Consider the following 15,878-nt stretch of genomic DNA (forward strand, 5'->3'; position numbering starts at 1 on the left):
ACGCCAGACGTCTTTCTTCTCCATGCTTACTCCACCAAAATTGAGAAATGAGGCTGTTAATACGGGAGCAGAGGGACTTAGGAAGCATGAAGCACATCATGGCATATACCGGAATTGTCATAAGGACTGATTTGATAAGAATCTCCTTGCCACCTTGTGACAAGAACTTTTCCTTCCATCCACTTAGTTTATTCTGAAGAGTCATTAGAAAGCCTGCAAAAGTAATATTTTTTTTATCTATAGAACTGTCCAGGAAGTCCTAAGTATTTATCTTCTGCTTTCATCAGAGAAATGTTAAGAGTGTTCAGCATATTTTGTATCACTAACTCACTTGTATTTTAACTGAAGCAAACTGAGGACTTGGATAAGTTGATAATATGTCCACTTGCAGTTCCATACATGTTGATAATTCTTCTAATGGCAGCAGAGGTTGTGGGATTTATTTGAGCAAAAATCAGTGAATTGTCAGCAAACAAAAGATGGCTCATGACCAGGCACTACCGGTTAAGTCTGATGCCTGCTAGATGGCGTCTTGAGATTTCTTTCTTAATCAAATGTGAGAATCCCTCCGTACAAAGAACAAAAAGCATAGGTGAAAGTGGGTCACCTTGGCGTAATCCTCTGGCTGGTTGGAAAAAATACCTGAGTTCTCTATTAATGAGTATAGAATATGAAACAGAGGTAAACAAAATCTAATAAGAAAAGAGTTAATGTTAAAAAAATTACAAATTTTACATGTTTTTTCATTTTAATCACACATTTTAAATTTTGTCATTTTCATATACGAATTACCTTTTTTTTTTTCAAATTCATACATGACAATGAGGTGACACTCATTCATTGGTGTAAAATGACTTCCACCTAAGCAAATTACACCAATGGAGTTGTGACACTTCAGCAATGTATATGAATTTGAAAAAAAAGTGATAGTTCGTGTATGAAAATGACAAAATTTAAAATGCGTGATTAAAATGAAAAGATATGTAAAGTTTGTGATTTTTTTTGATATTCCATAAAAAAATGAAAAAAAAGAAAAGAATAAGAATTATATTTTGGGTTAATTACATATAAAATCACCACCTTTACACGAATTTTCAAAAATAACACAACCTTTAAAACGTGTCAATTCAGGGCATCACCTTTCATTTCTTTTCAAAAATAACATGAGCACGTTTTTAGATAAAATTTTGCTGACTTGGACACCCAATGGGAGTGCCACGTGTCATGCCACGTCAGCAAAAACACCACTAAAAATGTGCCCATGTTGTTTTTGAAAAGAAATGAAAGGTGGTGCCCTGAATTGCCACGTTTTAAAGGTCGTGTTATTTTTGCAATTTCGTTTAAAGGTGGTGATTTTATATGTAATTAACCCTTATATTTTTCATGTGTTTAGGGTATTTATAATGCTTGTAAAATAGTAATTAAAAACTTAGTGGTAGTATATTTGTAAGATGAAAAAGTTATAATTGTAGTATTTTTAAAAGAAAAGAATAAGAATTATATTTTTTGTGTTTAGGGTATGTATAATGTTGGTAAAATAGTAATAAAAACCTAGTGGTAATATACTTGTAAAATGCAAAACTATAATTGTAAATAAAATGATGTTACAGTATTTTAGTAATTATTTTAAATTTTTATAGCATACAGTGTAATTTTTTTAAAAAAATTGAATCAAGGGGGTCCAGACCTCCTTTGCCCAAATGTAAATTTGTCTCTGCAGGCAACCGTATTTTATATCAGATAAATTTATAGGTAGACTACGTCCACCACGACATCTGTGAACTAAGTCTATTATAATTATCACACGTTATTAAAATAGTAGCAGTATTATAATTTTTTATTCAAATGTGTAAAAAATTAATAAATAAAATTACGATAGTACCACTATTTTAATGATATGTCATAATATGATAAGTTAATCCATAGATAATTTGATAGACGGAGCCTACTTAAATATTTTTTTTATATCATTATAGGTAAGAGATAATAGGACTATATTTGGAGAGTTATTGCATGATTTTTTGACATTTTATATGATATTTTACATTTACAGGATCATTGCATGCTTTTTTTGTGGTCTTTTATTCATAACAGTTTCATGAAAAGTGTCAATTTTATTGGTTTCAAAAATATACATTGTACGTTGCAGACTTATAAATATTAACTTCTTTTGGCATTAGTGTTCTTTTAAAAATTTGAACACTTTCCAACTGAGATATTGGTGTAAATTAATAAGATGAAGTTTATTATCTTTCTAACTAAACTATTAAACCATTTTTCATTTTTCTTTTCACTATTGAACACAAAATAGCATTTATATAATAATTATTATATGTTTCTCTACTCTAAATGTAATCTATGATGAATATTATAATAAAAGACATCTAGAAATCAGGCAAAGGCGTTTAAATTTGTACAATTTTAAATAATCACCATATCTCTCGAACATTCTGAAAAGATTAAATAGCATTTGTATAATAATTATAGTATGTTTCTCTACCCTGTAAATCTAATATATGCTACAAATGATAGAGATAATAATAAATGATATCCGTAGATCTATTAAATCTATTTAGATTCGTATAAGTCTAAATAATCACATAATTTTTCAAGATCTCTAAAAGTATGAATTTTATTCTTATGTAACTACTGTTTGTGCGGCTTGTTTGTTTGTGACAAGTGTTTTCATTATTTTTATGTTTGTACTGAAATTAAAAAAAATCAAATATTCGAAAAGCTCATCAATATGAAAACTCTAAAAAGTTTAAGAAGTCTAAAAGCCTAGAAACAAATATTCTAATCTAGCAAGTTGCACTTAGTTTATCAAAATAGTAGTTTTATTAAAGCGGCAATTTTCAAGAATTGATTTTTGTGCAAGTTGAAAAAAAAAAACCGTGGAAAAACATAAATGCCACAACCTGAAATTTTGAGTTGAGACCGGCGTTAAGAAATAGAATTGGTTAATCTAAAACCCGTACCAAACTTAAAATCACTATAAATATTTCGCTTTAAAATAGAGATGTATGAAACATTTATTAAATAATTAAAGAGACATTATTTATATAAAACATCAGAATTTAAATCCACTTTCAAAATATTTATACATTGATTAGACAACACTAGACTACTGCAGACAATTAGAACTTAAAAACTTTTTTACAGTCTTTTATCAAAATAGACTTTCTAGAAATAAACGTCCGGAAGTCTTCGTCAAAATCGGATCAGTTTTGCCTGAAAAGTTTGGAGGAGTGGGTAATTATAAAATGATGAGTTCATGCTGTTACAAATAAATATCGTATAAAGTTAAAAATGTTTTATTATTAAAATAATTTTATATTTTTTCAAAATCCTTTGGAAACATTTTATTTAAAATTCTGCACTGTTTCTCTATCATATTTTATGAACTAAAAATCATAAAATTGAAGTGGACGTCGATAGATTCGATTTGACATAAGGATCATTGAATTCTGATGTCGGAATGAAAATATATGAATTTTGGAAGTTCGACGTAACAAAATTGTTATTTTATTATATTTATCTAAAAATCTCCAAAATAATTTTTTATTATTTACATATTTTTATGGGCTTTCTTAAGTATTTAAATTCTCCTTTTGAATTTAAATATCATTTTTTATAATCCGATCATTCAAATTATGACATGTAGGTTAATTTAATAATTCAAATTTTCGGGTATTACAAAGAACATGGGAGTTTCAAGAGGAGAGAATAGATGACGATTTTCTAAAATCAACGTATAAAAGCGGGAGAAGACAATGATTGCAAAGTTCGAAAATCAATCAAGAGATAGAGATAAACTAACAATTTTTATAGTTTTCAGAATTCAACAAACACTGTAATTCTTAGTTTCTTAATGCAAATTTGTTTATTTCAATTTCAATTACAACAATTGTCTTTAATTTTAATATTCATCTAAAAAGCACGGAAACTTCGACAAAATTGCGTTTCCCGTTTCGAAAACATTTCGGGCCGTTTCCGTAAATAATACAAATTTAAAATTTGTAAAAAAAATTAAAATTATTACCCACAAATAAAAAAATCTAACTAGTTATTCATAAATTTTACATTCGCATTGCCCACAATACATCAAATATACTTATTTGTGTTGAATTATATTATATTTTTTTATATATTTATAAAATTTTAAATATTTAGTATATTAAAATGAATTATTTTGTTAATTATCATAAATATTTTTATAAATATATCCCTACATTTTTGTTATTTACATGTTTCCCCCACGTTTCGTGTCTTTCATTTTGAAAAACTTCCGTTTCCCCGTGTCCGTTTCGTATCGTTTCCCTTTCCCATTTCCGTTTCCGTGCTATCTAGTTCATAGATAATTTAGGAATTTAATATCATTTTTAGGTCTTTTTAAAATGATCACATTCACTTGGTTATCATCCAAAATGACTTAAAGGTATAACCTATAGCACGCTCAAACATAAAAAGGCCGCACGGTTTTTAAAAATTCAACTGAAATAATCCGGCATGTCCAGTGGGACTATTTGAAACATGGCTCCAAAAACTCGTAGTATTATGAGAAAATATGCAGCAAACTCTCAAAAGACGGGCAGTACACCTGCAATAACATGGCCATATGGAATTGTTCACCAAATGGTTGAATAGTTTGAAAAATAAGCCCCTCCAATGTTGAATGTACTTATTTCAAATAAAAAAAATTAATTTTTTTTTTCAAATTTGGAAAATAAAGATAAGTTGTACTTGGAGAACAGCCTCTTTGAAATCTTGTAGGATCTACATATCGACAAGATATAGAGCAAATAAACCTCAAAAATCTTCTAAGCTATTCTACAACTTTTTTGAAGAGACTCGTAAAATAGCAACATAATTCAAGGGCAAGTAAAGCTGACCCCAAATCATACAATCACCCTAATGGTAGGGTTGTGAAATTTTAAAAATCTAAGAAAATTTGGAGAAACCAAACTGGAAATGAATTCTATAAAATATGGGTTCCTAAAAGATATCTTACTTAAGGAAAAAAAACATACTCTTTTAAAGTCTCCAAGTACAAAAAGAAGGATATTACACACTTCAAGTCATCGAACTTACTTGTTATTACATAAAGGGTATTAAACTTCATTTTGGTACAAAAAAAGTCACTAAACTATACATTTTGTTACAACGAGATGTCACTAAACTATACATTTTGTTACAACGAGATGTCACTCATATAAAACTCACCGTTTTGACACTAAAACGCACCATTTTTACTTATGTGGCAAGCCAGAATTACAAATAGGAATATAACTCAGTGACTTTTTTATAATTCACGATAAGTTTAATGACTTTTTTGTAATAAAATTTGAACGAATCCGCCATAGTGACCTCCCGTTGTAATAAAATGTATAACTCAGTGACCTTTTTATAACAAAATGAAGTTTAGTATCCTTTCTGTAATAGTAGGTAAGTTCAGTGATTTAGAGTGTTTAATATCCACAAAAAGAGAAAATTTCCACATTCTCCGAAAAGACAACCAATAAAAATTCAAAAGATTGAGTTTGAATGTATAATGACCCTGGAGAGATGTACATGCTAGGACAATATTAGTAGATAAAATTCTAGTAATTTCAACAGACGGTTGCCTAAAATAAATAATAATGTTAACAAGTAGATTGTTGTTAATGATAAAGGAGACTATGGAAGCGATATACATGTCTTACAAAGAGCTTTAATCCATCTTGATACTAATGAAAATAAGAATGTTAAGAAGGAAATTAAAATAAAAGGAATTGATCACTGGTTCAATATAAAGTCTTAACCAATGACATTGATTAGATAAGTCATTTTTCTTCTTGTTAGACCCATCATTGGATTTTTGGCAATACCCACAAATATAGGCCCACCTACACTTAATGCCTATTTTATTGAGAGATTTAGGAATTTACCTAAAATATAAAAATAATAGAATTTTATACCTCAATAAGGAAAAGTTAACAAAAATACATCATAATTTTTGCTTTTTTAAAGTTATACTCTCAATATTTTAATATTTGTGGTTTTGCTCTGATAATATAACATGTGTTACTTTCCTCTCTCTATCTCTCTCCTTTTTTTTTCTCTCTATTTCTTTCTCTTTCCCCGATAAATTGCACATGCCATATTTTTTTGTGCAGGTAACATTTTTTTTGTTTTTTTATCAACCCTTTGTTCATTTCTTTTGTTTATTCCATTTTTATTCTTTAATTTTTTTTATTTTTTATTTTTTCATCATTAATTAAATTAACAAAAGTGCAGATCACACATTACCAATAAATTAAACTTTTTTTCATTTATTTTAGTATTATCAAATATTTTTTAATTTAAAAATATATACTACTATTTAAATATTTTATTATATAATAGTATATTCAAAAATTATATGAACTAGATAAAAAAGCATAGTATCACATTATTATATAATTATCACAATTTCACCTTTACATGTAATTATCAGTGTATCATATTACATTGACATCTTATTATTATATATGTAGCAGATTATTATCATCTCGTTATCATAATTTTTCTATAATTTGTTTTTCATGTCATATTATCATTTTATTATCAATAAGAACCTTATCATACTATTTTCTTCACATTATCATCTCGTTATCATAATTTTTATATAATGTTTTTCCATATAGGTATCATATTATCATACTATTATCATAACTTTGTTATTTAATTATCATCTCGTTATCACTGGTATCATGAATTTTTTTGTAATTATATTTTCACGTACGTTATCATACAATTATCATAATATTATCATACTTCATTATCATCTAGTTATCATACTGCAATGTTATGATAACGACATGATAATCAGAAACTACATAGCATTATCATTATATTATCATGAAATTCTTCTATAATTTTTTGTATGTACGTTATCATAATCTTATCATCCTTCATTATCATATAGTTATCATAACATTATCATTTAAGTACAATAATACATTATCATCTCGGTATCATATGACTGTATTATGATAACGAGATGATAATACAGTAATAGCAACATGATAATCAATTTTTTACTTTGTAAAAAATCTTTTTTTTTTCATGCAGTGTTATGATAACAATATGATTTTATCATAATATTACCAAAGTTTTATTATGAGAATTTATTTGACTCACTTTATAATAATTTTATCATTATATAATCGTAATCTTATCATTATCTTATCATTATCTTATCATTATCTTATCATTATCTTATCATAATTTTATCATAACCAAGAAAATAAAAGAATTCACTTGTTTTCGTAGTAAATGGCATCAGATACAACTTGAGAAATTAATTCTTCATTTTTTTTATGTAGATATGATTTGTATTTTTTTTAATGTTAATACCTACCTCCATTTATTTCCCTTTTACTCATTCGGCAGCTGCATTTAGAATAATCAAAGTCCAACCAATTAATTGAAATAATAAAACCCTAAATAAATTGAATTACCTATCAAAATAATGAAACACACAGATATTAGAGGATATAATGGCAGAGCCACAACAAAAGTCTTAAAGCGAGCATCAACAACGACTCTTCTCATCTACCCTAATTTGCGGCTTCACTACATCTCCACCACTGAAGATCGCCTTCCGCCGTCGAGGATTGCCGCCTCCGCCGAGGATCGCCTCTGCCGCCAAGGATCGCCTCTGCCGCAGAGGATCGCCGCCGCCGTCGAGGATCGCATATTACTCTACTCTTCTTCTAAGCTCTCTTCTACTGCTGATCTAATCAAATCATTACTTATCCACCGCTTCCCGCTCTACTGCCACCGGCGACGACGATTTGCATAATTCAGAGAAACGAGCAAATAGTGAAAGAGAAAGTAAAGAGTAAAGAAAAATAGATACAGCGTATTAGTTTTAAATTAGAAAAGTAAAAACATAATTAAAATAAAGGGTTAATTACATATAAAATCACCACTTTTACACGAATTTTCAAAAATAACACGACCTTTAAAACGTGTCAATTCAGGGCATCACCTTTCATTTCTTTTCAAAAACAACATGGGCATGTTTTTTGATAAAATTTTGCTGACTTGGACACCCGATGAGAGTGCCACGTGTCACGCCACGTCAGTAAAAACCCCACTAAAAATGTGCCCGTGTTATTTTTGAAAAGAAATGAAAGATGGTGCCCTGAATTGCCACGTTTTAAAGGTCGTGTTATTTTTGCAATTTCGTGTAAAGGTGATGATTTTATATGTAATTAACCCTAAAATAAATTATAGAGTAAAAGATAAAGCTAAAAAAACCGAGAGTATTTTGTTTAACTTTTTGCAAGTGAGGTAGGTTTTACAAATATTTTAAAAATTGGAGTATTTTTCCTAAATTTCTCTATTTTATTTTCAAACAGCCCATGTCTTTGCACAACATAGGAAAAATGGGAATGGAAGTTAGAAATCAAGAGGCTGCGAATCAAAGATCAACTTTATCCATATTACTCGACAAATATGCAGCAAATCATGAATGATGCGTACATGTAATACCCCAAGTTTTTCCGACAATTTCACCGAGGTTTAGAGGATATTTTGGTTTAGATTCCGATTGTCCACGTATTTATTGTTTTAAAGGATAATTGTTTGGTCGATGGTGTGGCCTTGTGCGTATTATGGTTAGGGTTTATTCAATAAGCTTTTGATTCTTTATCTGGTGATTATCGTTTTTGCGTTCGCGTGTTTTTGAAATGTTCGCGTGTTTTTGAAATCTGTAATGGTTTAGAAAACTATCGATATCTCCCAATTAACCGTTGGATTGGACACATTTTGAGATATGTTGTTCCTAAGAGGTTTATCTAGCTTTCAATCGTTGGGATCGTAGTTTGGAGGTTCAGATGATCATCTATTGAGGACAGACAACTGTTTGCATTTCGCTGAATTCTGCGTGCTCTAGACGTGCAAGCAGATGACTGTCTGCATGTCACAGACGATCGTCTATGATTACAGACGATCGTCTGTTGCGTCAGGTCTATAAATAGACCTCATTCGTTTTAAAAATGCAAAGCTCGCCATGTTCACTATTCACCTTCTTTCTTAGTGCGATTTTCACCCTAAATACCTAATTTCTTCAATGTAAAGCCACCAAACTCAATCATTTTGATGGATTAACTTTTCTTCATGAAGAATTGACACATGGATGGAGTTTTAATTTGGTGACTGAAGTTTGAAACTTGATCATTTTAAGTGGGTCTTTGATTTTTTTTCGCGGACTTTGATTCCTTGTTTTATCTGCTTCAAGAGGTTAGTGTCTTGCTTCATCTCTTGAATTTGAGCTTTACATGTTGGATTTAATGCTTAATTGAGTAAGTTTGGTGGATTATTCATGTTATATGGTTGATGATCATGCTCAAATATCTCTAGATGGTATTGATTTGATTTTCTATGACATGCATAGTGTTTAGGAGGTTGATTAAATTCTGATGCATGTGGGATTAGTGGGGATTGAAGATGATACAAGTTGAATTGCATGACCTTTTCTCAGTATTTTGGTGAATCATGTCTTAATTTGATTTTATTGTGATTTGTCCACAACATGCAAGGGGATTAGTGGATGTTGATAATCTGGAAATTTCATATGTTTGGTATCTTTTCATGTTAGAATGGTAAAATGGTTGATTCTGGCAATGATAATTATGATTAAGGGCTAAGTTGTCATGTTTGAAAGTTTGAGGACCATTATGGTATGTTTAACTAAGTTTTGGCATGTTTTATGTTGCTGAAATTTATATGAAGGCTGATTATGTATGTTTGGTTAAATTGGTGTGTTTTGGTGTTTTTGGCAAAAGTCAAGTTTAGGGATCAAGTTGCATTTTTTTAGCAATTTGAGGAGCTAAATGTAATTTTTTCAAATATAAGTTTTGATGCCTTAGGGGATATTTGGTATGTTCTTATGGATGGTTTGGATAGTTGAATTCAATTTGGTTTGATTTGAGTGGTTTTGGTCAATTTTTAAAGTATAGCATTAAAGTGCATTTTTTGCAAAATTTAAGAATTATTTTGGTATTTTGACCAGTTATGGAGATTTTTCCAATGGGCATTCTGACAAAATATTTTGAGTTAAAATATTTTATGAAAGAATGTGATATCGATTTGAATGTTTTAACTTTAAAAATCGTTTTGACGATTTTCGATACATAAGGAGTTTTTGGCATTTTGGCCAAGTAATAATTTTGAAGCCTCTAAAGTTTTCCAATAGTGTTCTTTATAATAAATAGCATCTTCTCTTAAATAAAGAGCATCTTAAATTTAAAGACTAGTTTTTTTTTAATTTTACTCCAATAGACTCTCTAATTTTAACTCTTTATTTTTCCTTTTCTTAATAAATATTAATTAAATAATTTATTTTTATTTTTATTTTTATATTAGATTAGTAAAAATTATATATATTAAAAAGATATGTATTTAATTTAATTTAAAAATTAAATATAGTTGATGAAATATGAAATAAAGAGTGAAAATTGGCTCTCCACATATAGAGAGCCAACCTCACTCTTTTCTCTAAATATACATAATAGTTAATTCATTGGACGATTTGTTGTCGGCGGGTAAAAAGAGAGGAGGGGTTCGCCATCCGAATTGGTTGATCGATGGATTTCGAAATGCAATGTTTAATTGTGGTTTGAAAGACGTTGGGGCTATGGGGTACAAGTTCACGTGGCATCGAGGCAGGAATGAGGTTGGGCGTATTGAAGAGAGACTTGATCGGGCGTTGTGCTCAACTGAGTGGATTGAGCTGTTTCCTGATGCAATTGTCCATAACCAAGAATTCTCTACATCTGATCACCTGCCCGTTTTTTGAAGGTGGAGAATAATGCTTCGGGCCCTACAATTAAACAATTCAGATTCAGTAATGTTTGGTTAGCAAAGAAAAAGTGCGTGGAAGTTGTAGACTCGGCTTGGAGCAGTAATCCAGTGAGAAATATTGCTGATAAACTTGTAGGAGTGAAGGAGGCGCTGATGTATTGGGGTTGTAAGCAAGGTCCGAATTTTAAAAACCGTATTGAGGGGTTGAGAAAACAAATGAGTTCGCTGCAACAATTCACTGATAATAGCAGGTTGATGGAATATAATAACTTGTTTCAAGAATATCAGGACCTGTTGAAGGAAGAAGAGACATATTGAAAGGAAAGATCTAAGTGTCATGGGCTTTCAGGGGGAGATGCGAATACAAGGGTTTTTCATAACTTTGCGTCATCTAGAAATCGGAGAAATATGGTGTTGAAGCTTAGAGATGAAGGCGACATTTGACAGTCAGATAAGCAGGAGATAGATGGCATTGTTTTGAGGTATTTCAAAGATCTATTTGTTGATTATGTTTCGACCCCGATAGATATTGTCCATACTGAGCCTAGAATCTATGATGATGATAATGTCTTGTTGCTGAGTCCGATTGAGGAGGGAGAAGTGAAAAATGCGGTATTTAGTATGTATACTGATAAATCCCTGGGCCTGACGGTTTTAACCCTGCATTTTTTAAGTCTTATTGGAATATTGTGGGAAGGGATGTGGTTGTGCTGTGTAGAGATTTTATGAATAATGGTTTTTTTAGAGATGGCTTAAATGACACTGCTATTGTTGTTATTCTCAAAGTAAATTAACCGGAGTCTATGTCTGACCTTAGACCGATATCCCTGTGTAATGTTTTTTATAAGATCATTTCTGAAGTGCTGGCTAACAGAATGAAGAGTCTTATGCCTAGAATCATTTCAGAAAATCAGAGTGCGTTTGTGGAGAATAGACTGATTACTGATAATTTTCTTATTGCCTATGAAATTGGCCATTACTTGAGATGTAAGAGAAGGGGAAAATATGGTATGGCAGCGTTGAAAATTGACATGAGTAAGGCGTATGATAGAATGAAATGGGAGTTTTTTGAATTTATGCTTCGAAAGATGGGGTTTTGTGATAAATGGGTTCATTTGATTATGTATTGTATATTCTCTGTCAGGTATACGAGTATTGGTGACTGTACCAATATGAATCTGCTCATTCTGAGTAGAGGGTTGAGACAAGGAAATCCATTTTCCCCATATTTGTTTATTATTTGTGCGGAAGGACTCAGTATGATGCTAGCTTAGGAGGAGCGGTTGGGTAATATCCATGGGGCGGCTGTCTGTAGAGGAGCGCCTGCGATTAGTCATTTATTCTTCGCGGATGATTGTTTTCTTTTTTCCCGTTCTTCAATGGATGAGGTGATGGCGGTGAAGAGAGTGCTAGATGGGTATGAAAGTTTCTCAGGTCAGAAGGTAAATTTTCAAAAGTCCAATATTATTTTTAGTTCTAATGTTGATGTTTTGGATAGAAATAATATTAAGAATTTGATCGGGGTCGATGAAGTTAGTGAGACTGGCAAGTATTTAGGGCTACCATTGTAATATTCCGGAAAATTTTTAAAATTTTATTATTGAGTTGCGGAAATAATTTGAGTCGTTCTCGGTATCGTGGATCGTTTTGTTTGCGTGTAGGATTTTATTTGGGTTTGGTTTTAGCCCTATGTGGTTTTGGTTGGCCCATGGGGTTTGGTCCATGGGCCAAATAAAATTTTATTCGGCCTAACACAGGTCTCGAACGAGACCTGTGTCAAATGAGGCCGGTCTCGTTCGAGAATTGTATTCTCGAATGAGACCCTAGCTGAATTCAGCTAGTCTCGTTCGAGAATTATAATTCTCGAACGAGACCATGGCTATTATCAGCTGGTCTCGTTCGAGACCAGCTCCACCCTTTCGTAGGGGTATTTTTGTCTTCGATTCTAACCTAGCTACTCCCTATTTTTACGATATTTTCTAACCCTAAATCATTTCCCACGCTGCAAACAATCCATAGCCTCCATCATCTCGTTTTTCCTCTAAAAATTTACTGATCATAATCGCTCTCAAAGTTTCAGAAAAAGCTTCGGTAAGTTTGTATTAAGATTTCAGTTTTGGTTTTGAGCGGCATTCCGTATTTTTGATCGTTCTCTTTCGTTTCTAGATCGAAATCAAAATCGTTTGTTTCCAGACGTTCTAGACTCGTGTACCTTCGATTCCCCACCTCGTTTTCGTTGAACGGTACGCTATCGATCTCGTTTCATTCGTCATCCGGTTTACCGTTTTGAGTTATTATAATCTGTTTTGATAGTTGAAGTTACTGTTGTATCCCTTTTTACTTTCTTTTGCTTGATCTTGTTGTGTAATATTGCTTATTCTATGGATTCTGAGTAGGTTAATCGTTTAATCTCAGTTGTGATTTGTTTCGGTTTCGTTTGGCTTTGTTTTCATTTGGTTGTCGTGTTCTTTGCTTGAACTGACATCTTCTTTTAATCATATTAATAACACATGTTTCTCTAGGTGATGATTGATTGAATAACATGGTTAAATCCAAACTTGGTTTTGGAAATGATAGCTTGATTAAGGGATTTGTTTACGGGATTGTCTTAAAAATGGAGTTTTGTTTTAATTTTGTGTATGGCGGGGTGAGTTGGTTTTGAAAAGAGGAGATGGCCAATTTGCCATTTTAATCACAAAAAATGTTCACCTAAATAAAGTAAATGCTCAAGGTTAATTATAAATGGATTTTGTTTTAATAATAACTTTCGAATCTCGATTGGTTTATAAATTGATGTTTTGTAAACAATAAGTGTTTTACAATTTAAGTTAATATAGTTACTAGGGTAATTATATTTGTTTTCGAATATCAAAGTGGCTAAATTACGTTTTTTTATAACTTATTTAATTAAGTTCTTGGTTAGTAAGTTCATATTTGGTTTTAATTATAAACAAAAACAATTAATTTGATTTCGGATATCAAATTGGCTAAAGTACAATTTAGTCCCTAATTGGCTAAAGTACAGTTTAGTCCCTAATTGGCTAAAGTACAATTTAGTCCCTAAACTTTATTAAGACTTATTTAATTAAGTTTTTGGGTTGTAACTTGGGTTACTTGAAATTGAAGTTATTGAGTTCCGCTTTTAAAATGGATTATTTTATCGAATTATTTTATAAATATAAATTCGGGTTTATATTCGATAAACGTTTGAGTCGGATTAGACTTGGGTCACCCGACAAGTAAGGTTAGATTGGTAGTTATTGGTAACTCGGCTAACCCACTATTTGGAAATTATTATTATTTAAAGATTATTAAATAATAATTGTAAATCAGATTTTAAGCGAGAACTCAATAGACTTGTAATAATTGTGCATTGTTACCTTTGGGGTATTTTTGTATTGTTTTTTATTATTTAATTCTGACGTGTTATTTGTGCTAGTCCTACGTGGTGTTTAGTACTCTCTAGAGTTAGGGTATGTTTTTAATAATTATTTTATTTGTCTAGACCCGTCTACTGTTCGCGCTTCAGAGGCGAACCAGGATTAGTGCTTGCCGGTTATCACGTGAATTAGCAAGTAGTGAGTTTGTACTTACTATTTACCGCTTTATTAAGTAAATAGTTATTTTAATATTAAATATATATAGTACGTATATTGCGAACTGTTTTTATATTATGGCTCTTAGTTGGAACGTGCCACCTAATGGGCATCATTAGGATTGCGTGCGCACTGGTAATGATCTGGGTATGGTAATGTGGTAACTCGGTGTGAGCATAGCTCTCGGGACCAAATAGAGTAATTCAGTGTAGCACAGCTCTCGGGACTCTGGATATGGTAAAGTGTGGTCGGTGGTAACTCGGTGTAGCTCAGCTCTCGGGACCAAGCCTATTGGATTATGTTTATTATTTAGAATTGTGGATTAGGGTTCCAACTATTATTCGTAATATCGTTATTAAATGTTTTAAATGGTTTTAAAGGTTTTCCACTTAATAAATGTAGATAGTGGTATAAACTCATCTCAGTATATCTGACCCCGTTATTTTCCCAATTTTTCCCAGGATTATGATCTGAGAGAGTCTGGTGATCTCCGCATTTACTTTTCTTCGGAGGTTCTATTTATTTTTGATAAATTGTAAAACTGTTTTATTCTTAGACCGTAGTAGTAACTAGACGTCTTTATTATTATTATAGTTTTTGTCGGATTGGTTCGACTAGTTATATTGCTTTGGCGTGTAACATTATTTACATTGGTTTATGTTAAATCTATTTTAGACTCGGAATTGGATAAACATATTATATTAACTGTTGAATATTATAATTGCTAGATTTAGGCTGAAGTCTCGGTTGCCCCCGAGTATTGGTTTCTGCAGGTTTATGTGTTTGTATGTTAATTGAAAGGTTAGTTACGGGTTTTGGTACTATATTACCCATACCCTAGCGCCGGTCGCGTATCATGAAAAGGGTCGTGACAACCATCTTTGGTGGGAAGGAATAAATGTCATATTTTCAAATTTATTAAGGAGAAGGTTTGGAATAAGGTTAAGGGATGGAACTCAAAAAATTTATCGAGAGGGGGGAAATAAATTCTTATTAAAACGGTTGCCCAATCTATGCCGAATTATGTTATGAATGTTTTCTTGATCCCGCTTAGGCTTTGTGATGAGCTCGAACATATGTTAAACTCTTTTTGGTGGGGTAGGGACCAAGAAAAAAAGAAGGGTATTAGTTGGGCGAGGTGGGAAAAGTTGTGTGTGCCTAAGAAATTTGGAGGTATGGGGTTCAAGAAGATTAGAGAATTTAATCTTGCTATGTTAGCTAGACAAGCATGGAGGCTAATTAACATGGAAGATAACTTGATGGTGAGGGTGTTCAAAGCAAAATACTTTCCGTCGTCGTCCTTTTTAGAGGCTAAGATGGGGTCAAATCCAAGTTTTGTGTGGAGGAGTATTATTGAAACTCAATCGGTCATGGCCAAAGGTGCTAGGGTGCGTGTAGGGAATGGTTTGAATACATTAGTTTGGGACAACCCTTGGTTAGAAGAAGTTA

The 15,878-nt window shown here is 31.5% G+C and overlaps 2 protein-coding genes across 2 annotated transcripts; both read left to right on the plus strand.

Moving 5' to 3' along the window:
• The first annotated feature begins 10,633 nt into the window (after positions 1-10,633).
• Positions 10,634-11,151, plus strand: LOC126681962 (uncharacterized). Its single transcript, XM_050377516.1, has 2 exons — positions 10,634-10,780; positions 10,831-11,151. The coding sequence occupies exons 1-2, from the start codon at positions 10,634-10,636 to the stop codon at positions 11,149-11,151; spliced, it is 468 nt and encodes a 155-aa protein (XP_050233473.1).
• Positions 11,152-11,440: 289 nt separating this feature from the next.
• LOC126681963 (uncharacterized) lies at positions 11,441-12,107 on the plus strand. The gene is made up of 3 exons (XM_050377518.1): positions 11,441-11,445; positions 11,531-11,618; positions 11,682-12,107. The coding sequence occupies exons 1-3, from the start codon at positions 11,441-11,443 to the stop codon at positions 12,105-12,107; spliced, it is 519 nt and encodes a 172-aa protein (XP_050233475.1).
• The last annotated feature ends 3,771 nt before the right edge of the window (positions 12,108-15,878 follow it).

This window comes from Mercurialis annua, linkage group LG5 (genome assembly GCF_937616625.2).
Source record: "Mercurialis annua linkage group LG5, ddMerAnnu1.2, whole genome shotgun sequence".
Lineage (NCBI taxonomy): Eukaryota > Viridiplantae > Streptophyta > Magnoliopsida > Malpighiales > Euphorbiaceae > Mercurialis > Mercurialis annua.